Source organism: Heptranchias perlo, chromosome 32 (genome assembly GCF_035084215.1).
Source record: "Heptranchias perlo isolate sHepPer1 chromosome 32, sHepPer1.hap1, whole genome shotgun sequence".
Lineage (NCBI taxonomy): Eukaryota > Metazoa > Chordata > Chondrichthyes > Hexanchiformes > Hexanchidae > Heptranchias > Heptranchias perlo.
In genome coordinates, this window is record NC_090356.1 from 297,134 (window position 1) to 320,980 (window position 23,847).

A 23,847-nucleotide genomic window follows, 5' to 3' on the forward strand; every position below is an offset into this window, starting at 1 on the left:
GTAAGGCCACACTTGGAATACTGTGTACAGTTCTGGTCACCCTATTATAGAAAGGATATTATTAAACTAGAAAGAGTGCAGAAAAGATTTACTAGGATGCTCCCGGGACTTGATGGTTTGACTTATATGGAGAGGTTAGATAGACTGGGACTTTTTTCCCTGGAGAGTAGGAGGTTAAGGGGTGATCTTATAGAAGTCTATAAAATAAAGAGGGGCATAGATAAGGTAGATAGTCAAAATCTTTTCCCAAAGGTAGGGGAGTCTATAACGAGGGGGCATAGATTTAAGGTGAGAGGGGAGAGATACAAAAGGGTCCTGAGGGCCAATTTTTTCACTCAAAGGGTGAGTGTCTGGAACGAGCTGCCAGAGGCAGTAGTAGAGGCGGGTACAATTTTGTCTTTTAAAAAGCATTTGGACAGTTACATGGGTAAGATGGGTGTGGAGGGATATGGGCCAAGTGCAGGCGATTGGGACTAGCTTAGTGGTATAAACTGGGCGACATGGTCATGTTGGGCCGAAGGGCCTGTTTCCATGTTGTAACTTCTATGATTTATAGACCTGTCGGGCTGAATGGCCTGTTTCTGTGCTGTAAATTCTATGTAATGTAATCCTATGTAATGTAATTAATTCTATATACTCGAGAAGGAACCACTGACAATATCAGCTGGCATGGGAGCCAGGAAAGGGAGGAGAGTGATCAGGAATTGAGTCGGGAGTGGATCGAGAAAGCAAGGGGTGCTTCTTGTTGAACAGGGGGCAGAGGGGGAGTTGGGGGAAGAGCTGCAAAATGACAAGGACAGGACTGGGTGGGAGACTGGCGGTTGGTCAGGGGCCAGGAAGGAATTATAAGGGATGATGCAGCAAAGGCAGCTGCATAGATAGACTTGATCTTAGAAATGAAGAAATCCATGAGTTTCTCTCTCGGTATTGAAAGTGAGGATGCATGGGACAGGGATAAGGGGTTTCAGGAAGAATTTTACAGTGGAGAAAAGGAGCATGGGACTGTCCTTCCCTTCAGAGATCATTCTGATGCAGGAGGTAAATTTGGCTAAGGAGATTAAGACATGGTTACACTTGATATGGTCAAGCCAAATCTGGCAATCTGGATAGCATGCCCGGTACGTACAAGTTTATACTCCTCAAACTTGAAGCAAAGATGAGGGCTGTACCAGCAGGAACAAAAGGGTGGGAAGCAGAGATTGATTTTCTGGGAATAAAGATGATGTAGATCGAGCTGAGGGAGCAGTTTATCAGGGCAACAGCACCAGAATGTCATGACAGTCAGAGAAAATGGTGGGATGGGAGCGAAAGAAAGGAGGTCTGGGTGGTAAGGGAGATGAGGAGATGATCTCATTCGAGATTAGGACCTCTGGTGCAGAGAGGCTAGAAGTGGTGACTACCACTTTAGGGTTTAAGGGATCGCCAAGGATGTGGGTGGAGAGTTTATATGAAGGATAAGATTGAGAGAAAATAGGAGAGCAGAAGGGGCTAAGGGAGCGTAAGGTAGTTAGTGGAAACCAGCACACTGTACTGGCTGGTGGCTGCCCAATCTAGTCATGTTCTGAACAAAGCAACTGGGGATAGTTTTTAAAATGAAATATGTATTTTAATGACATACAGTTTCTGAAGAACAAAAATGAAATCCAAAAGCTTTAAATACAGTGTCACTCTCATCCTCCCTGGAGAGCAATACTGGCTGAAGTTGGCTGCAGTACAATTGTGTGCCCGTCACACTGGATGCTTTTACTCTGTCACTGACAAAACAGGATCAGGCCAATCTTATAACCATAGAATCTCACACACACTACATACAAAAAAAAAACAATACCACTGCTGTCAGCATAGGTCAAAATCAAGCAAATGAGGAACAGTTGATATTGCAGACATCTGTGATCCACTTATATTTTTCAAATTTAACTTCCTTCATTAATTATTTACTTGACAATTCTGATTTTTAAATTTAAAATGGAAGTTCATTTTGCTTTATAATAAGAAATTAGAAGTTCAGGTGCAGCACGACAATGACATCGCCCTAGTCACTCAGGTTCAGTCCCCTAAGCATAATTTGTTTAGGCACTGAAAACTTCAACCACCTGGAGCTCCCGATGAAATGGGCTGATAGGCAGTCATCACAAGATGGTGTATGGCAAGGTCATATTTCAAGGGATTATCAACAAAGATGAACGTGTATGTGGGAGAAGCCAATGTCAAACCAGAAATGAGATGGAAGCAAGCTGCACTGGAAAAAAATGACAGATGTACCTGGTGGACATATAAACCATGGAAATACGAAAAACCTCTTCTCACTTTATACACCATATGAATGTGAGGAAGATGGTTAATGCCTTGTGGTTTTTTAAAAAAAAACCTGAAACACACAAAGGTGGCTAGTTTCCTATTTTTCATTTCATCTTGGAAAAATTACTGCATTGCATTAATGATTTCTTGCTGAAAACAAATCACGCCGACAGCTTGTCCGCTCACCTGTAAAGTACTTACATCAGTCATCAGGCCCTTAAACACTACTAGCTCTGACTTCAACTTTTCCACTTTCCCATTGAGTTCCTTCTGAATGGCTTCAGCATCCTGAGCATCCTGAAATCACAAACACACAGCTGAGTTCTCAGACTCTCAGCTGCAGGCCCAAAAGTATCACACACAGAAAACCATGGTACGGCTGTAAAAATGAAACAAAGAACAGGTTTAGTCATGATGTCACCATCAATCAGAGAAAATCATCAACTGTACTCAGGGAAGTAGGTAGTCAGTGATCAAACCAACATACCACTAAAATCTACTTTTTGCACAATGAAAATTATAAGATTGGAAGCCAATATTATCCCTGTTTCAGACTTGCTATACAATGACAATTAGAAAAACAAACACATAAATAAAAAGGTGAATGGCATAGTAGGTTTAAACACTATCCTCTCATCTTTGGGATAAACGTTTAAATCTATCCCAGACCATAAAAAGGATCTTGTGAAATGGAGCCAGGAGAGCGAGGACAATAGTAAAAAAAAAATTGCCTGGAGATAATTTGCACTCGGGCATGGAAAGCACAATTATTGAAATTTGCTGATGATACAAAAGTAGGGAGCAAACAATAAGGAGATTGGAGTACAAGAGTAAGGAAGTCTTGCTGCAATTGTACAGAGCTTTGGTGAGAACACATCTGGAGTGCTGCACACAGTTTTGGTTTCCTTATCTAAGGAAGGATACACTTCCCTTAGAGGCGGTCCAACAAAGGTTCACTAGATTGATTCATTCCGGGAATGAGAGGGTTGTCCTATGATGAGAGATTGAGTAAAATGGGCCTATATTCTCTGGAGTTTAGAAGATTGAGAGGTGATCTCATTGAAACATATAAGATTTTGAAGGGGCTTGACAGGGTAGATGCTGAGAGGTTGTTTCCCCTGGCTGGAGAGTCCAGAACTCGGGGGCATAGTCGCAGGATATGAGGTCGCTCATTTAAGACTGAGATGAGGAAAGATTTCTTCACTCAGAGGGTTGTGAATCTTTGGAATTCTCCACCCCAGAGGGCTGTGGATGCTGAGTCATTGAATATATTCAAGGCTGAGAAAGATAGATTTCTGGACTCTAGGGGAATCAAGTGATATGGGGATGGAGTGGAAAACAGAGTTGAGGTTGATCATCAGCCATGACCTTACTGAATGGCAGAGCAGGCTCGAGGGGCCATATGGCTTACTTCTGCTCCTATTTCTTAGGTTTTTAAAAAAATTCATTCATGGGATGTGGGCGTCGCTGGCGAGGCCAGCATATATTGCCCATCCCTAATTGCCCTTGAGAAGGTGGTGGTGAGCCGCCCTCTTGAACCGCTGCAGTCCGTGTGGTGAAGGTTATCCCACAGTGCTGTTAGGAAGGGAGTTCCAGGATTTTCACCCAGCGACTATGAAGGAATGGCGATATATTTCCAAGTCAGGATGGTGTGTGACTTGGAGGGGAACGTGCAGGTGGTGTTGTTCCCATGCTTAACTGAACCAACCACATAAATACTGACGGCAGGTTTCCTTCCCTAAAGGACATTAGTGAACCAGATGGGTTTTTACAACAATCCGGTAGTTTCATGGCCATCATTACTGATACTAGTATTTTAATTCCAGATTTAAAAAAAAATTAATTGAATTTAAATTCCCCAGCTGCCGTGGCAGGATTTGAACTCATGACTCCAGATTATTAGTCCAGGCCTCTGGATTACTAGTCCAGTGACATAATCACTATGCTACCGTACCCAATGACACGGTTCTAGTAAGGAGGACTGTAAAAGAGTTTAGGAGGACAGATACATTAGCAGAATGGGCAGACAGGTGGCAGATGCAATTCAATGCGGAGAAGTTATGCATTTTGGAGGAAAAATAAGAAATGGGAGAATAAACTCAATGGAAAGACACTGAAGGATGTGGATGGAGAGAAATTCCTAAAACTCAAATACACAATTCTTTGAAAGTGCAAGTGCAGATAGAAAAAGCCATAAAAAAAGGTTAATAGTATTTTGGCTTTTATAAATAGAGGCATAAAGTACAAGAGTGAATTTGTACAAGGCAATGGTTAGGCCATTGTCAGAGTACTGTGTGCAGTTTTGAACAACCCATTATTCGTAAGAGAACATGGTGAAGATTCACCAGGAAGATGCCAGGGATAGAAAACTAGTTATGAGGAGAGACTCAGAATCATAGAAAGGTTACAGCGCGGAAGGAGGCCCTTATGCATTTTTAACCGCTTTCTCAACCTGCTGTACCACCTTCAACGATTTGTATACATATACCCTCAGATCTATCTGTTCCTGTACCTCTTTTAGAATTGTACTTTTTAGTTTATATCGTCTCTCCTCGTTCTTCCTAACAAAATTTATCTGGAGGTTTCTGTGCACAAATCATTGAAAGTGGCAGGGCAGGTTGAGCAAGCGTTTAAAAAAGCATACAGGATCCTGGGCTTTATAAATAGACACAGAGTACAAAAGCAAGGAAGTCATGATGAACCTTTATTAAACACTGGTTCGACCACAACTGGAGTATTGTGTCCAGTTCTGGGCACGGCACTTCAGCAAAGATGTGAAGGCCTTAGAGAGGGTGCAGAAAAGATTTACTAGAATGATTCCAGGGATGAGGGACGTCAGTTACATGGATAGACTGGAGAAGCTGGGGTTGTTCTCCTTAGAACAGAGAAGGTTGAGAGGAGATGTGATAGAGGTATTTAAAATCATGAAGGGTCTGGACAGAATAGATAGAGACAAACTGTTCCCATTGGCGGAGGGGTCAAGAACCAGATTTAAGATGATTGGCAAAAGAACCAAAGGTGACATGAGGAAAAACTTTTTTACGCAGCGAGTGGTTAGGATCTGGAATGCACTGCCGGGGGTGCGCGGTGGAGGCAGATTCAATCGTGGCTCTCAAAAGGGAATTGGATAAGTATTGAAAGGAAAAAATTTGCAGGGCTACGGGGATAGGGCAGGGGAGTGGGACTAGCTGGATTGCTCTTGCATAGAGCCGGCATGGACTCGATGGGCCGAATGGCCTTCTTCCGCGCTGTAACCTATGATTCTATGAAAATGTATCACTTTGTACTTCTCTGTGTTAAATTTCATCTGCCACGTGTCCATTCATTCCACCAGCCTGTCTTTGTCCTCTTGAAGTCGATCACTATCCTCCTCACTGTTCACTACAATTCCAAGTTTTGTGTCATCTGCAAAGTTGGAAATTGTGCCCTGTACATCCAAGTCCAAGGCATCAATATATATCAAGGAAAGCAGTGGTCCTTATACTGACCCCTGCGGAACACCACTGCATACCTTCCTCCAGTCCGAAAAACAACCGTTCAATTTCCTGTCACTTTGCCAATTTCATATCCATGCTGTCACTGCCCCTTTTGTTCCACGGGCTTCAACTTTGCTGACAAGCCTATTATGTGGCACTTTATCAAACACCTTTTGGAAGTCCATATACACCACATCAACCGCATTGCCCATATCAACCCTCTCTGTTACCTCATCATAAAACTCAATCAAGTTGGTTAAACGCGATTTGCCTTTAGCAAATTCGTGCTGGCTTTCCTTAATTAATCCACACTTGTCCAAGCGATTGTTAATTTTAGCCCAGATTGAAGTTTCTAAAAGCTTCCCCACCACCGAGGTTAAACTGACTGGCCTGTAGTTGCTGGGTTTATCCTTGCACCCTTTTTTGAACAAGAATGGCACATTTTCAATTCACCAGTCCTCTGGCACCACCCAGTATCTAAGGATGATTGGAAGATTATGACCAGTACTTCCGCAATTTCCACCCTTACTTCCCTCAGCAACCTAGGATGCATCCTATCCGGACCTGGTGACTTATCTACTTTAAGTACAGCCAGCCTTTCTAGTACCTCCTCTATCAATTTTTAGACTATCCAGTATTTCACCTACTTCCTCTTTTACTGTGACTTTGGCAGCATCTTCTTCCTTGGTGAAGACAGATGCAAAGAGCTCATTTAGTACCTCAGCCATGCCCTCTGTCTCCATGAATAGATCTCCTTTTTGGTCCCTAATTGGCCCTACCCCTCCTCTCATTAGGCATATAAATAGTAAATGGGTAATGACGACTTTTGGATTTCCTTTTATGTTAGTTGCTAGTCTATTCTCGTACTCTCTCTTTGCCCCAATTATTTCCTTTTTTACTTCCCCTCTGAACTTCCTATATTCAGCCTGGTTCTCACTTGTATTACCAACCTGACACCTGTCATACACCCCCTTTTTCTGCTTCATCTTACTCTATCTTTTTCATCATCCAGGGAGCTCTGGCTTTGTTTGCCCTACATTTCCCCCTCATGGGAATGTTTTTTAAATTTGTTAATGGGATGTGGGCTTCGCTGGCGAGGCCAGCATTTATTGCTCATCCCTAATTGCCCTTGAGAAGGTAGTGGTAAGCAGCCTTCTTGAACCATGCAGTCCGTGTGGTGAAGGTTCTCCCACAGTGCTGTTAGGAAGGGAGTTCCAGGATTTTGACCCAGCGACGATGAAGGAATGGCGATATATTTCCAAGTCGGGATGGTGTGTGACTTGGAGGGGAACATGCGGGTGGTGGTGTTCCCATGTGCCTGCTGTCCTTGTCCTTCTAGGTGGTAGAGGTCGCGGGTTTGGGTGGTGCTGTCGAAGCCTTGGCGCGTTGCTGTAGTGCATCCTGTAGATGGTACACACTGCAGCCACTGTGCGCCGGTGGTGAAGGGAGTGAATGTTTAGGGTGGTGGATGGGGTGCCAATCAAACGGGCCGTTTTGTCCTGGATGGTGTTGAGCTTCTTGAGTGTTGTTGGAGCTGCACTTATCCAGGCAAGTGGAGAGTATTTCATCACACTCCTGACTTGTGCCTTGCAGACGGTGGAAAGGCTTTGGGGAGTCAGGAGGTGAGTCACTCGTCGCAGAATACCCAGCCTCTGACCTGCTCTTGTAGCCACAGTATTTATGTGGCTGATCCAGTTAAGTTTCTGGTCAATGGTGACCCCCACGATGTTGATGGTGGGGGATTCTGTGATGGTAATGCCATTGAATGTCAAGGGGAGGTGATTAGACTCTCTCTTGTTGGAGATGGTCATTGCCTGGCACTAATGTTACTTGCCACTTATCAGCCCTGCACGTGGGCACGGACTGCTTCATTATCTGAGGGGTTGTGAATGGAACTGAACACTGTGCAATCATCAGCGAACATTCCCATTTCTGACCTTTTGATGGAGGGAAGATCATTGATGAAGCAGCTGAAGATGGTTGGGCCTAGGACACTGCCCTGAGGAACTCCTGCAGCAATGTACCTAGAATGTACCCGAACCATCTCCTCTTTAAAGGCCGCCCATTGTTCGATTACAATTTTGCCTGCCAATCTTTGATTCCATTTTACCCAGGCCAGATCCATTCTCAACCCACTGAAATTGGCCCTCCTCCAATTAAGTATTTTTACTCTCGATTACTCCTTGTCCTTTTCTATAGCACTCTAAACCTTATAATACTATGATCACTGTTCCCTAAATGTTCCCCTACTGACACTTACTCCACTTGGCCCTCATTCCCCAGAACCAGATCCAGCAATGCCTCCTTCCTCATTGGGCAGCAAATGTACTGATCAAGAAAGTTCTCGAACACACTTCAGAAATTCTTCCCCCTCTCTGCCCTTTACACTATTACTAACCCAGTCTATATTAGAATAACTGATATCCCCTATTATCACTACTCTATGGCCCTTGCGCCTCGAAGTTCCCTGCAAATTTGCTCCTCTATATCCTTCCCACTAGATGGTGGCCTATAGAATACACCCAGTAGTGTAATGGCACCTCTATCGTTTCTTAACTCTAACCAAATAGATTCTGTCCTCGACCCCTCCAGGACATCCTCTCTCTCCAGCACTGCAATATTCTCCTTAATCAATACTGCCACCCGCCCCCCCCCCACCCAACTCCTTTCTTTCCTGAACACTTCGTATCAATGAATATTTAGTACCCAATCCTGTCCTTTTTTGAACGAGGACTCTCATTGGCACATCATATTCCCATGTGGTTATTTGCACCTGCACCTCACCAACCTTATTTACCATGCTTCATGCGTTTACACACATGCACTGTAAACCTATGTTAGACCTTCTTGTATTCTCTCAGTCTGATCCCACCTAACACTGTACTATTTCTTACTCTAGTGCTATCTGTCTCTCCCAATCATTTGTGCACCTTGTTTCTCCTTTCCAATGCTGCGTCCTGGTGCCCATCCCCCTGCCAAATTAGTTTAAAATCTCCCCCACATCACTAGTGAACCTCCCCACGAGGACATTGGTCTCAGCTCTGTTGAGGTGCAACCCGTCCGGCCTGTACTGGTCCCTCCACCCCCAGAACTGGTCCTAATGCCCCAGGAATCTCCTGCACCATCTCTCCAGCCACGCATTCATCTGCTCTATCCTCCTATTTCGAAACTCACTAGCACGTAGCACCAGGAGTAATCCAGGGGTTTACTATCTTTGAGGTCCTGCTTATTAATCTCTTTCCAAGCTCCCTAAAATCTGCCTGCAGGACTTCATCCTTCTTTCTACCTATGTCGTTGGTACCGATATGGACCACAACCTCTGGTTGTTCACCCTCTCCCTTCAGTCCTAAACTTTTCTTTTTCCTTTTCTATTGTTACACTTAACCTAAATTACATTGTGATCACTGTTTCCAAAACATTGCTCTATTTTCAGATTGCCTACTTTCTCTGCTTCAATACCGAGAACTAATCTAGTAGTCCTCCTTTCCTTGTTAAAGTAGCAACGAGTTGACTAAGAAAACAGTCCCGAATACAAAAAATCTTTTTATCCACAAGCAATTTCGCTATCCCATTTTTGGATAATTAAAATGCTATTGTTAATACATGCCTGTCTAATTTGTATCCAAATTTCAGCTTCAATTTTCTTTCCACAGTTTGGCGGTCCATAATATATTCCCCATAATGTGACCAATCCCTTGCTATTCCTCAGCTCAATCCAAAAGGATTCTATTTGCACCACTTCTCCATTTAAATTCCTACAATCTATGACATTATCACTAATTAATACCCCATCTCTCTTTCTTCCCTCCATATCCCCCTGAAAGTTTTACCAGGTAGATTTAATTGCCAATCATGTTTGCAACAGCCACATTTCAGTTACTGCCATCATGTCACAATTTTCTTTTTTTCAAAAAAAAAAATTGCTGTAGTTCTCAATTTAAAAAAAACACTCTGGACACTATTATATATATTTTAGTTTGGATTCCTGTGGTATGGCAATTTTTCCTTTTTTAATTTCATTTATCTGGAATTCATCTTTTTTACTTTCTTATCCAGCTTAATCTTTTCTACCTCCTTATACACCCAAAGCTTACTTTTGCTTCCAAGTTGCCTACTCTACTCGCTTACTTTTCCCTTCCCCTTTGATGCATTTGTTTAAGGCACCTCCCACAGCGTCAGTTAATCTCCCCACTGGGACTCTGGTCTCAGCTGTGTTCAAGTAGGCTGTCAAGTTGGTACAAGTCAAGCTGTTCCAGTACAGCTACAACACTGGCATCCACCCGACAATGTGAAAAATTGCCCAGGTATGTCCTGTCCACAAAAAGCAGGACATATCCAATCCAGCCAATTACCGCCCCATCAGTCTACTCTCAATCATCAGCAAAGTGATGGAAGGTGTCATCGACAGTGCTATCAAGCGGCACTTACTCACCAATAACCTGCTCACCGATGCTCAGTTTGGGTTCCGTCAGGACCACTCGGCTCCAGACCTCATTACAGCCTTGGTCCAAACATGGACAAGAGAGCTAAATTCCAGAGGTGAGGTGAGAGTGACTGCCCTTGACATTAGGCAGCATTTGACAGAATGAGGCACCAAGGAGCCCTAGTAAAATTGAAGTCAATGGGAATCGGGGGAAAACTCTCCAGTGGCTGGAGTCATACCTAGTACAAAGGAAGATGGTAGTGGTTGTTGGAGGCCAATCATCTCAGCCCCAGGGCATTGCTGCAGGAGTTCCTCAGGGCAGTGTCCTAGGCCCAACCATCTTCAGCTGCTTCATCAATGACCTTCCCTCCATCATAAGGTCAGAAATGGGGATGTTCACTGATGATTGCACAGTGTTCAGTTCTATTCGCAACCCCTCAAATAATGAAGCAGTCCGAGCCCGCATGCAGCAAGGCCTGGACAACATCCAGGCTTGGGCTCACAAGTGGCAAGTAATATTCGCGCCAGATAAGTGCCAGGCAATGATCATCTCCAACAAGAGAGAGTCTAGCCACCTCCCCTTGATATTCAACGGCATTACCATCGCCGAATCCCCCACCATCACCATCCTGGGGGTCACATTGACCAGAAACTTAACTGGACCAGCCATATAAATACTGTGGCTACGAGAGCAGGTCAGAGGCTGGGTATTCTGCAGCGAGTGACTCACCTCCTGACTCCCCAGAGCCTTTCCACCATCTACAAGGCACAAGTCAGGAGTGTAATGGAATACTCTCCACTTGCTTGGATGAGTGCAGCTCCAACAACACTCAAGAAGCTCGACACCATCCAGGACAAAGCAGCCCACTTGATTGGCACCCCATCCACCACCTTAAACATTCAATCCCTCCATCACCGGCGCACAGTGGCTGCAGTGTGTACTATCCACAGGATGCACTGCAGCAACTCGTCAAGGCTTCTTCGACAGTTTCTCCCAAACCCGTGACCTCTACCACCTAGAAGGACAAGAGCAGCAGGCACATGGGAACACCACCCGCACATTCCCCTCCAAGTCACACACCATCCAGACTTAGAAATATATCGCCGTTCCTTCATTGTCGCTGGGTCAAAATCCTGGAACTCCCTTCCTAACAGCACTGTGGGAGAACCGTCACCACACGGACTGCAGCGGTTCAAGAAGGCGGCTCACCACCACCTTCTCAAGTGCAATGAGGGATGGGCAATAAATGCGGGCCTCGCCATCGACGCCCACATCCCATGAATGAATTTTAAAAAATCACTCCTGCCCAGAATGGATCCCAATACCCCAAGAATCTGAACCCTTCCCTCTTATGCCATTGGCTCCAGCTACATCACCATCCCTCTATTCTGCACCTGTTACTCCACTGGCTAGTGTGTACCCCTAGTAGTGATCCTGAGTTTATTTGCATTGAGCTGCACAGTAGAGAAATTTGGGACCATCAATTATTAATCAGTTCATGCTTCAAATGTTAAAACTGGTGTGACTAGCGTTTAGATTAATACAATTGTTCCAAAGTCAAGGTTGTTAGTCTTCAAAAGAAATTGAATTCCATTCTTACTTTAGGCAATGGGTGTCAATGCAGTCCAGATTTTATAACTAGTACAGGTGACATTTTTTTTTGGAACTAACAATCCACTTAATCCGCCGCCGCCACCACCCCCCACCAACCCAATCCAAAGCACACATACACTAGCCCTCAAAAGTTCACTTGAATGTCTTGGAGTAGCTCATGAAATATATAATTGTTGTATCTTACCACCTGCAGTGCAGCCACAATCTCCTGCACATGCTGTCTGAGATAGAGTTCTTGTTCCCACCTAAAGACAGAAAACAGATAAGTATTATTACTACAGGGATCATATCGCCACAATTTTTGAATCAACAGCATTCATCACAAAACAGTAATAGCCTAGCTAAGTTACCACAGTACAGCAAACATTGACTTACACCAAAACAAACAAAAACAAAATCACACAGGCTTTTTGTTCAACCAGTGAGTACACCTTAGATTACAACCCATTACCATGACTCTCTCTTGTTGGAGATGGTCATTGCCTGGCACTTATCTGGCGCGAATGTTACTTGCCACTTATGAGCCCAAGCCTGGATGTTGTCCAGGTCTTGCTGCATGCAGGCTCGGACTGCTTCATTATCTGAGGGGTTGCGAATGGAACTGAACACTGTGCAGTCATCAGCGAACATCCCCATTTCTGACCTTATGATGGAGGGAAGGTCATTGATGAAGCAGCTGAAGATGGTTGGGCCAAGGACACTGCCCTGAGGAACTCCTGCAGCAATGCCCTGGGGCTGAGATGACTGGCCTCCAACGACCACTACCATCTTCCTTTGTGCCAGGTATGACTCCAGCCACTGGAGAGTTTTCCCCCTGATTCCCATTGACTTCAATTTTACTAGGGCTCCTTGGTGCCACACTCGGTCAAATGCTGCCTTGATGTCAAGGGCAGTCACTCTCACCTCACCTCTGGAATTCAGCTCTTTTGTCCATGTTTGGACCAAGGCTGTAATGAGGTCTGGAGCCGAGTGGTCCTGGCGGAACCCAAACTGAGCATCGGTGAGCAGGTTATTGGTGAGTAAGTGCCGCTTGATAGCACTGTCGACGACACCTTCCATCACTTTGCTGATGATTGAGAGTAGACTGATGGGGCGGTAATTGGCCGGATTGGATTTGTCTTGCTTTTTGTGGACAGGACATACCTGGGCAATTTTCCACATTGTCGGGTAGATGCCAGTGTTGTAGCTGTACTGTAACAGCTTGGCTAGAGGCGCAGCTAGTTCTGGAGCACAAGTCTTCAGCACGACAGCTGGGATGTTGTCGGGGCCCATAGCCGTTGCTGTATCCAGTGCACTCAGCCGTTTCTTGATATCACGTGGAGTGAATCGAATTGGCCGAAGACTGGCTTCCGTGATGGTGGGGATATCGGGAGGAGGCTGAGATGGATTATCCACTCGGCACTTCTGGCTGAAGATGGTTGCAAACGCTTCAGCCTTGTCTTTTGCACTCACGTGCTGGACTCCGCCATCATTGAGAATGGGGATGTTTGCAGAGCCTCCTCCTCCCGTTAGTTGTTTAATTGTCCACCACCATTCACGACTGGATGTGGCAGGACTGCAGAGCTTTGATCTGATCCGTTGGTTGTGGAATCGCTTAGCTCTGTCTATAACATGTTGCTTCCGCTGTTTAGCATGCATGTAGTCCTGAGTTGTAGCTTCACCAGGTTGGCACCTCATTTTTAGGTACGCCTGGTGCTGCTCCTGGCATGCTCTTCTACACTCCTCATTGAACCAGGGTTGATCCCCTGGCTTGTTGGTAATGGTAGAGTGAGGAATATGCCGGGCCATGAGGTTACAGAATGTGCTGGAATACAATTCTGCTGCTGCTGATGGCCCACAGCGCCTCATGGATGCCCAGTTTTGAGCTGCCAGATCTGTTCTGAATCTATCCCATTTAGCATGGTGGTAGTGCCACACAACACGTTGGATGGTGTCCTCAGTGCGAAGACGGGATTTCATCTCCACGAGGACTGTCCGGTGGTCACTCCTACCAATACTGTCATGGACAGATGCATTTGCGACAGGTAGATTGGTGAGGACGAGGTCAAGTAAGTTTTTCCCTCGTGTTGGTTCGCTCACCACCTGCCGCAGGCCCAGTCTGGCAGCTAGGTCCTTCAGGACTCGGCCAGCTCGGTCAGTAGTGGTGCTACCGAGCCACTCTTGGTGATGGACATTGAAGTCCCCCACCCAGAGTACATTTTGTGCCCTTGCTACCCTCAGTGCTTCCTCCAAGTGGTGTTCAACATGGAGGAGGACTGATTCATCAGCTGAGGGAGGACGGTAGGTGGTAATCAGCAGGAGGTTTCCTTGCCCATGTTTGACCTGATGCCATGAGATTTCATGGGGTCCAGAGTCAATGTTGAGGACTCCCAGGGCCACTCCCTCCTGACTGTATATCACTGTACTGCCACCTCTGGTGGGTCTGTCCTGCCGGTGGGACAGGACATACCCAGGGATGGTGATGGAAGAGTCTGGGACGTTGGCTGAAAGATATGATTCTGTGAGTATGGCTATGTCAGGCTGTTGCTCGACTAGTCTGTGGGACAGCTCTCCCAATTTTGGCACAAGTCCCCAGATGTTAGTAAGGAGGACCTTGCAGGGTCGACTGGGCTTGGTGTTTTGCCGTTGTCGTGTCCGGTGCCTAGTGGTCCGATGCCGGGTGGTCCGTCCGGTTTTATTCTTATTATGACTTTTCGTAGCGAGATTTTACAACTGAGTGGCTTGCTCGGCCATTCAACGGCATTACCATCGCCGAATCCCCCACCATCAACATCCTGGGGGTCACCATTGACCAGAAACTTAACTGGACCAGCCATATAAATACTGTGGCTACGAGAGCAGGTCAGAGGCTGGGTATTCTGCGGCGAGTGACTCACCTCCTGACTCCCCAAAGCCTTTCCACTATCTACAAGGCACAAGTCAGGAGTGTGATGGAATACTCTCCACTTGCCTGGATGAGTGCAGCTCCAACAACACTCAAGAAGCTCGACACCATCCAAGATAAAGCAGCCCGCTTGATTGGCACCCCATCCACCACCCTAAACATTCACTCCCTTCACCACCGGCGCACTGTGGCTGCAGTGTGCACCATCCACAGGATGCACTGCAGCAACTCGCCAAGGCTTCTTCAACAGCACCTCCCAAACCCGCGACCTCTACCACCTAGAAGGACAAGGGCAGCAGGCGCATGGGAACAACACCACCTGCACGTTCCCCTCCAAGTCACACACCATCCCGACTTGGAAATATATCGCCGTTCCTTCATTGTCGTTGGGTCAAAATCCTGGAACTCCCTTCCTAACAGCATTGTGGGAGAACCGTCACCACACGGACTGCAGCGGTTCAAGAAGGTGGCTCACCACCACCTTCTCGAGGGCAATTAGGGATGGGCAATAAATGCCGGCCTTGCCAGCGACGCCCACATACCGTGAACGAATAAAAAAAAAACATGTCCCAACATCAGAGGCACCTCCAAATAAAACAGATTGCCATCATCTCCCTCAAATGTTATGTGCACCAAGGATACAGGTATATATTTTCTGCCTAGCAATTTCCCAATATCAACATTCTGCCACCAATTCTATTTAGTATCTTGAACTTGTTTTGATGCTCATTCCTGCAAGTTAAAGTTTCCCTGAAGTTAAATACAGGATCATAGAATCATAGAAAATTTACGCCACAGAAGGAGGCCATTTGGCCCATCGTGTCCGCACCGGCTGAGAAACAAGTCACCCAGCCTAATCCCACTTTCCCGCATTTGGTTTGTAGCCCTGCAGGTCACGGTTCTTCAGGTGCACATCAGGTATTTTTAAAAATGAGTTGAGGGTTTCTGCCTCTACCACCCTCTCAGGCAATGAGTTCCAGACCCCCACCACCCTCTGGATGAAAACATTTTTCCTCGTTTCCGCTCTAATCCTTCTATCAATCACTTTAAATCTATGCCCCCTGGATATTGACCCCTCCACTAAGGGAAATAGTTCCTTCCTATCCACTCTATCTCGGCCCCTCATAATTTTGTACACCTCAATCAAATCACCCCTCAGCCTCCTCTGTTCCAAGGAAAACAACCCCAACCTATCCAATCTGTCATCATGGCTAAAATTCTCCAGTCCTGGCAAAATCCTCATAAATCTCCTTTGCACCCTCTTGAGTGCAATTACATCCTTCCTGTAATGTAACCGCCAGAATTGTGCGCAGTACTCAAGCTGTGGCCTAACTAGTGTTTTATACAGTTCCAGCATAACATCCCTTTTATATTCTATGACCTCGGCTAATAAAGGAAAGCATTCCATATGCCTTCTTAACCACCTTATCTATCTGTCCTGCTACCTTCAGGGATCTGTGGATATGCACTCCAAGGTCTCTCACTTCCTCTACACCTCTCAGTAGCCTCCCATTTATTGTGTATTCCCTTGCCTTGTTTGCTCTCCCCAAATGCATTACCTCACACTTCATGAGTGTTAGAAAAGCCTTAAACTATCACTAGATAATATGGAGTTGGGATAACCAACTGAAATTAGAGTTAGTTTAATCACCAAAGCAGCTCCAAGAACAGTTGTTTCTACAACCGCCGATGAGAGTCGTGCATTGTGTGTTGCCTCCCTGGTGCCAAGGTACAGGAGGTCACAAAACGGTTACAGAACATTCTGCCGGGGGGGGGGGGGGGGGGGGGGGGGGCGGGCGATGAGGAACAGCCAGAAGTTGTGGTCCATGTTGGAACCAATGACACAGGGAAAAAAAGAGTTGAGGGCCTACAAAGTTTCAGGAGCTAGGAAGGAAACTCTGGATTACTCCCAATGGCATGTGCTAGTGAGTATAGCAACAGCACGATAATGCAGGTTAATGCGTGGCTGGAGAAATGGGGCAGAAGGGAGGGCTTCAGATTCTTGGGCATTGGGACCAGTTCTGGGGCAGGAGGAACCTGTACAAGATGGACGGGTTGCACCTGAGCAAGGCTGGGACCAATGTCCTCACGGGGAGGCTAACGAATGCTGTGAGGGAGAGTTTAAACTAATTTGGCAGGGGGAGGGGCACCAGGATGAAGTATCAGAGAGGAGAAACAAGATGCATTGAGGACTGGGAAAGACAAACAGCAATAGAATAAAGAGTAGTCCAGAAAGAGTTAGAGTTAAGGAACAATAGAGGAGCTGTTACGCTGCTGGGTGTATACTGCAGACCACCAAATAGTGGGAAGCAGATAAAGATGCAAATCTGCAAGCAAATTTCAGAAAGAAGTGAAAACAATAGAGTAGTGATAATGGGGACTTCAATTATCCAATATAGACTGGGAGGGAAAAAAAGTTTCGAAAGCGAGGAGGGGGACGAATATCTGAAATGTGTTTCCAGCCCAATGAGGAAGGAAGAAGTACTGGATCTAGTTCTGGGGAATGAAGTGGGACAAGTGGAGCATGTTTCAGTGGGAGAACATTTGAGAAAGAGTGATATCAATATTATGTTTAGAGTAATTATGGAAAAGGACAAGGAGTAATCAAAGGTGGAAATACTCAACTGGAAGAGGACTAATTCCAGTGAGTTGAAAAGGAATCTGGCTCAGGTGGATTGTAAACAAAGATTGGCAGGTAAAACAGTAAATGAGCAATGGGAGGCCTTCAAGGAGATGGTTCGGGTACAAACTAGATACATTCCCATGAGGGGGAAAGGAAGGGTCTCTAAAAGGTAGAGCTCCCTGGATGACTAAATAAATTGCAATTAAAATAAAACAAAAAGGAGGCTTATAGAATCACAGAATCGTTACAGCACAGAAGGAGGCCAATTGGTCCATCGAGCCTGTGCTGGCTCTTTGTAAGAGCAATCCAGTTAGTCCCATTCCCCTGCTCTTTCCCCGTAGCCCAGCAAATTTTTTCTCTTCAAATATTTATCCAATTCCTTTTTGAAAGCCAAGACTGAATCTGCATCCACCACCCTTTCAGGCAGTACATTCCAGATCAAAGTACTTGCTGCGTAAAAAAGTTTTTCCTCATGTCACCTTTGGTTCTTTCGCCTATCACCTTAAATTTGTTTCCTCTGGTTCTTCACCCTTCTGCCAAAGGGAACAGTTTCTCTTCAATTACTTGTTTAAAATCTGTCATGATTTTAAACACTTCTATCAAATCTCCTCTCAACCTTCTCTGTTCTAAGAACAACCTGGGGGTACATTGGCACAAATGCTCTCCAGTCTCTCCACGTAACTGAAGTCCCTCATCCCTGGAACCATTCTAGTAAATCTTTTCTGCACCCTTTCTAAGGCCTTCACATCCTTCCTAAAGTGCAGTGCCCAGAATTGGACACAATACTCCAGTTGTGGCTGAACCAGTGTTTTATAAAGGTTCAGCATAACTTCCTTGCTTTTGTACTCTATGCCTCTATTTATAAATGTAAGGAATCTTACAACACCAGGTTATAGTCCAACTGTTTTATTTGAAAATCACAAGCTTTCGGAGGCTTTCTCCTTTGTCAAGTGAGCAAGTGTGGGATTCCATGGAAGGTTGCCGCATTTATATTCAGAGAATACCTGGTGATTACAGTTTACAATTGTCAACCCCAGTCCATCACCGGCATCTCCACATCATGGTGATTACAGATAATCTTTCCAACTGCCCGTTGTCAAGGCAATCAAAGTGTTCAGACAGAGTGATGTTACCTACAGGACCACCGAATACACAAACGGCCAGAACAAAAGAGAGAGAGAGAGAGAAACATCCGAAAGGAAGAGAAAGACAGAGAATGACCCGTTGTGTTAAAAACAGAACTTTTTTTCGCTGGTGGGGTTACGTGTAGCGTGACATGAACCGGGATCTTGGGTTCATGTCACGCTACATGTAACCCCACCAGCGAAAAAAAGTTATCTGTTTTTAACACAACGGGTCATTCTCTGTCTTTCTCTTCCTTTCGGATGTTTCTCTCTCTCTCTCTCTCTCTCTCTTTTGTTCTGGCCGTTTGTGTATTCGGTGGTCCTGTAGGTAACATCACTCTGTCTGAACACTTTGATTGCCTTGACAACAGGCAGTTGGAAAGATTATCTGTAATCACCAGGTATTGTTCTCTGAATATAAATGCGGCAACCTTCCATGGAATCCCACACTTGCTCACCTGACGAAGGAGAAAGCCTCCGAAAGCTTGTGATTTTCAAATAAAACAGTTGGACTCTAACCTGGTGTTGTAAGATTCCTTACATTTGTCAACCCCAGTCCATCACCGGCATCTCCACATCATGGCTTCTATTTATAAAGCCCAGGTTAAAGCTTTTATAACTGCTTTCTCAACCCGTCTTGCCACCTTCAAGGATTTGTGCCAATGTACCCCCAGGTCTCCCTATTCCTGCACCCCTTTTAGAAGAATTGTACCGCCTCTCCTCGTTCTTCCTGCCAAAATGTATCACTTTGAAGTTCTCTGCATTAAATATCAGGCTCACGATACAGTAGAAAATGAAGCTGAATATAGAAAGTGCAGAGGAGAAGTGCAAAGGAAATAAGAGGCAAAGAGAGGCTCCAGCTGGAGTGGTGTGTCCAATTCTGGGCACCACACTTTAGGAAGGATGTCATCATATGAACTAAGAGCAGGAGTAGGCCATTCAGCCCCTCGAGCCTGCTCTGCCATTTGATAAAATCATGGATTGTGACCTCAACCCTACTTTCCCATCTACCTACTATAACCTTTGACTCCCTTGTTAATCAGGAATCTATCTAACTCAGCCTTAAAAATATTCATGATGTGGAGATGCCGGTGATGGACTGGGGTTGACAAATGTAAGGAATCTTACAACACCAGGTTATAGTCAGGTTAAAACAGTTGGACTATAACCTGGTGTTGTAAGATTCCTTACATTTAAAAATATTCAATGACCCTGCCTCCACTGCTTTCTGGGGAAGGGAGTTCCACAGACTCATGACCATCAGAGAAAAAATTTCTCCTCATCTCCGTCTTAAATGGGAGACCGTTTATTTTTTAAAACTGTAGCCCCTAGTTCTAATTTCTCCCACAAGGGGAAACATCCCCTCAGCATCTACCCCTTCTAGTCCTCTCAGGATCTTCTATATTTCAATAAGATCACCTCTCATTCTTCTGAACTCCAGCGTATACAGGCCCAACTTGTCTAACCTTTCTTCATAAGATAACCCCCTCATCCCAGGAATCAGTCCAGTGAACTTCTCTGAACCGCCTCCAAAGCAATTATGTCCCTTCTTAAATAAGGAGAACAAAACTGCACACAGTATTCTAGATGTGATCTCACCAATGCCCTGTACAACTGTAGCAAAACATCTCTACTTCTATGTTCCATTCCCCTTGCAATAAATGACATTTTATTTGCCTTCCTAATCAGTGGCTGTACCTGCACATTAACTTTTTGTGTACTAGGACACCCAGGTTCCGCTGTACCTCAGAGTTCTGCAATCTCTCTCCATTTAAATATACCTTTGTGTCATCAGCAAATTTAGCAACCATATATCAGTCCCTTCATCCAAGTCATTGATATAAATTATAAATAGTTGAGGCCCAAGCACTGATCCCTGTGGCACTCCACTCGTTACATCTTGCCAACCTGAAAATGACCCATTTATGCCTACTCTCTGTTTCCTGTTAGCTAACCAATCCTTTATCCACGCTAATATGTAACCCCGTACACCATGAGCTCTTATTTTGTGAAGTAGCCTTTGATGTGGCACCTTGTCAAAAGCCTTCTGGAAATCCAAGTACACCACATCCACAGGATCCCCTTTATCCATGTTGCTTAAAGAATTCTAATAAATTAGTCAAACACGATTTCCCTTTCACAAAGCCGTGTTGACTCTGCCTGATTGCATTGAGATTTTCGAAGTGCCCTGCTCTAACCTCCTTAATAATAGATTCTAGCCTTGGAGTGGGTGCAGGAGATTTACTAGAATGGTACCAGGGATGAAAGACTTCAGTTATGTGGAAAGACTGGAGAAGCTGGGATTATCCTCCTTAGAGAAGGTTAAGAGATTCAAGAGTTCAAAATTATGAGGAGTTTTGATCGAGAGTAGATAGGGAGAAACAGTTATTATGATCTAGAATGCACTGCCTGAAAGGGTAGTGAAAGTTACTACTGAATTTGCTTCCAAAAGGGAACTGGGTATGTACACGAAAAGGAAAAATTTGCAGGGCTATGGTGAAAGAGCACAGGGAGTGGGACAAATTGGATAGCTCTTATAAAGAGCTGGCAGAGTCACGGTGGGCCAAATGGCCTCCTCCTGTGCTGTTATTCTAAGAACTGTCAGTCAGTTCCATATGATTCTTGTCACAAAGTGCAAATGGCTTGTTTCATTCCAAGAGCACACTATCTTTTGATCAAAAGATCAAAGTGGTAAGTTTTATTCACTTGATTAACAGATGCTCTATGTGACCAGAATAACTACATGACAACTATTTTCATGCAGGAGTATTCTATTGGTCCATCTGGATTGTCTATCCAACTTCCAACAAGATTACCTTGATGCATTTCTAAATCCAGTAACCTTGAATCCTATTTGCTGGCAGGAACCTGTCCAAGCCCTTTTTAAATCCAATCCTATTTTCTTGTTCCACGATCCATGTTGGTAATAAATTCCACATTTACATAGGAATGTATAGAACCAGAAAAAAAAATTGAGGTTTATCGCGCCGCCTAGTTCCATGTTTATCACTGGTCCACTAAAAATATTTTGCATGAACTTACCTTTTCTCGTCATACTTGATTTGAAACTATAACCCACTGGTTCTTGAATTTTGTACACAACAGAAAAACATTTCTGAAAGGTGGGCAGGACATTAGAAAAGGTAGAAAAAGATATTAAAACATTTAAGATAGAAAGGGGGGAGATAATTGATAAACTAAATCAAACTTGGGGAGGATAAGACCCCTGGTCCAGATCGATTGCATCCATGAATATTAAAAGTTAGGGAGGAGATAGCAGAGGTGCTATTACGTATATATAGAAAAATTCACTAGAAATGGGATAGTGCCAGAGGACTAGCAGACAGCAAATGTTATTCCTTGTTATTCTATCACCATTCCTGGGTATGTCCTGTCCCACCGGCAGGACAGACCCACCAGAGGTGGTGGTACTGTTATATAGTCAGGAGGGAGTGGCCCTGGGAGTCCTCAACATTGACTCGGGACCCCATGAAATCTCATGGCATCAGGCCAAACATGGGCAAGGAAACCTCCTGCTGATTACCACCGACCGCCCTCCCTCAGCTGATGAATCAGTCCTCCTCCATGTTGAACACCACTTGGAGGAAGCACTGAGGGTAGCAAGGGCACAGAATGTACTCTGGGTGGGGGACTTCAATGTCCATCACCAAGAGTGGCTCAGTAGCACCACTACTGACCGAGCTGGCCAAGTCCTGAAGGACATAGCTGCCAGACTGGGCCTGCGGCAGGTGGTGAGCGAACCAACACAAAAACTTACTTGACCTCGTCCTCACCAATCTACCTGTCGCAAATGCATCTGTCCATGACAGTATTGGTAGGAGTGACCACCGCACAGTCTTTGTGGAGACCAAGTCCCATCTTCGCACTGAGGACACCATCCAACGTGTTCTATGGCACTACCACCGTGCTAAATGGGATAGATTCAGAACAGATCTGGCAGCTCAAAACTGAGCATCCATGAGGCGCTGTGGGCCATCAGCAGCAGCAGAATTGTATTCCAGCATAATCTGTAACCTCATGGCCTGGCATATTCCTCACTCTACCATTACCAACAAGCCAGGGGATCAACCCTGGTTCAATGAAGAGTGTAGAAGAGCATGCCAGGAGCAGCACCAGGCGTACCGAAAAATGAGGTGCCAACCTGGTGAAGCTACAACACAGGTCCACACGCATGCTAAACAGTGGAAGCAACATGCTATAGACAGAGCTAAGCGATTCCACAACCAACGGATCAGATCAAAGCTCTGCAGTCCTGCCACATCCAGTCGTGAATGGTGATGGACAATTAAACAACTAACGGGAGGAGGAGGTTCTATAAACACCCCCATCCTCAATGATGGCGGAGTCCAGCACGTGAGTGCAAAAGACAAGGCTGAAGCGTTTGCAACCATCTTCAGCCAGAAGTGCCGAGTGGATGATCCATCTCGGCCTCCTCCCGATATCCCCACCATCACAGAAGCCAGTCTTCAGCCAATTCGATTCACTCCACGTGATATCAAGAAACGGCTGAGTGCACTGGATACAGCAAAGGCCATGGGGCCCGACAACATCCTGGCTGTAGTGCTGAAGACTTGTGCTCCAGAACTAGCTGCGCCTCCAGCCAAGCTGTTCCAGTAGAGGTATAACACTGGCATCTACCTGACAATGTGGAAGATTGCCCAGGTATGTCCTGTCCACAAAAAGCAGAGCAAATCCAATCCGGCCAATTACCGCCCCATCAGCTTACTCTCAATCATCAGCAAAGTGATAGCACTGTCGACGACACCTTCCATCAAGCGGCACTTACTCACCAACAACCTGCTCACCGATACTCAGTTTGGGTTCCGCCAGGACCACTTGGCTCCAGACCTCATTACAGCCTTGGTCCAAACATGGACAAAAGAGCTGAATTCCAGAGGTGAGGTGAGAGAGACTGCCCTTGACATCAAGGCAGCATTTCACCGAGTGTGGCACCAAGGAACCCTAGTAAAATTGAAGTCAATGGGAATCAGGGGGAAAACTCTCCAGCGGCTGGAGTCATACCTAACACAAAGGAAGATGGTAGTGGTTGTTGGAGGCCAATCATCTCAGCCCCAGGGCATTGCTGCAGGAGTTCCTCAGGGCAGTGTCCAAGGCCCAACCATCTTCAGCTGCTTCATCAATGACCTTCCCTCTGTCATAAGGTCAGAAATGGGGATGTTCGCTGATGATTGCACAGTGTTCAGTTCTATTCGCAACCCCTCAAATAATGAAGCAGTCAGAGCCTGCATGCAGCAAGACCTTGCCAAAATCCAGCCTTGGGCTCATGAGTGGCAAGTAACATTTGCGCCAGACGAGTGCTAGGCATTGACCATCTCCAACAAGAGAGTCTCACCACCTCCCCTTGACATTCAACAGCATTACC

At 45.4% G+C, this 23,847-nt stretch overlaps 1 protein-coding gene and 1 long non-coding RNA gene across 6 annotated transcripts in view; one reads left to right on the plus strand and one right to left on the minus strand.

Annotated features, from left to right (window-relative positions):
* LOC137300887 (uncharacterized) overlaps positions 1 to 23,847 on the plus strand; it is a 203,685-nt gene that overhangs the window by 71,891 nt on the left and 107,947 nt on the right. The window lies entirely within an intron of this gene.
* The window catches only part of iffo2b (intermediate filament family orphan 2b), a 118,942-nt gene that overhangs the window by 59,512 nt on the left and 35,583 nt on the right, over positions 1 to 23,847 (minus strand). The window contains exons 2-3 of one of the 2 annotated variants that reach the window (XM_067970135.1): positions 11,997 to 12,057; positions 2,500 to 2,595 (exon numbers count right to left, since the gene is read on the minus strand). In XM_067970135.1, the coding sequence (XP_067826236.1) occupies positions 2,500 to 2,595; positions 11,997 to 12,057 (157 nt within the window). Of the gene's footprint in view, positions 1 to 2,484; positions 2,596 to 11,996; positions 12,058 to 23,847 lie in introns of both variants that reach the window. The other variant, XM_067970134.1, reaches the window with a different exon arrangement.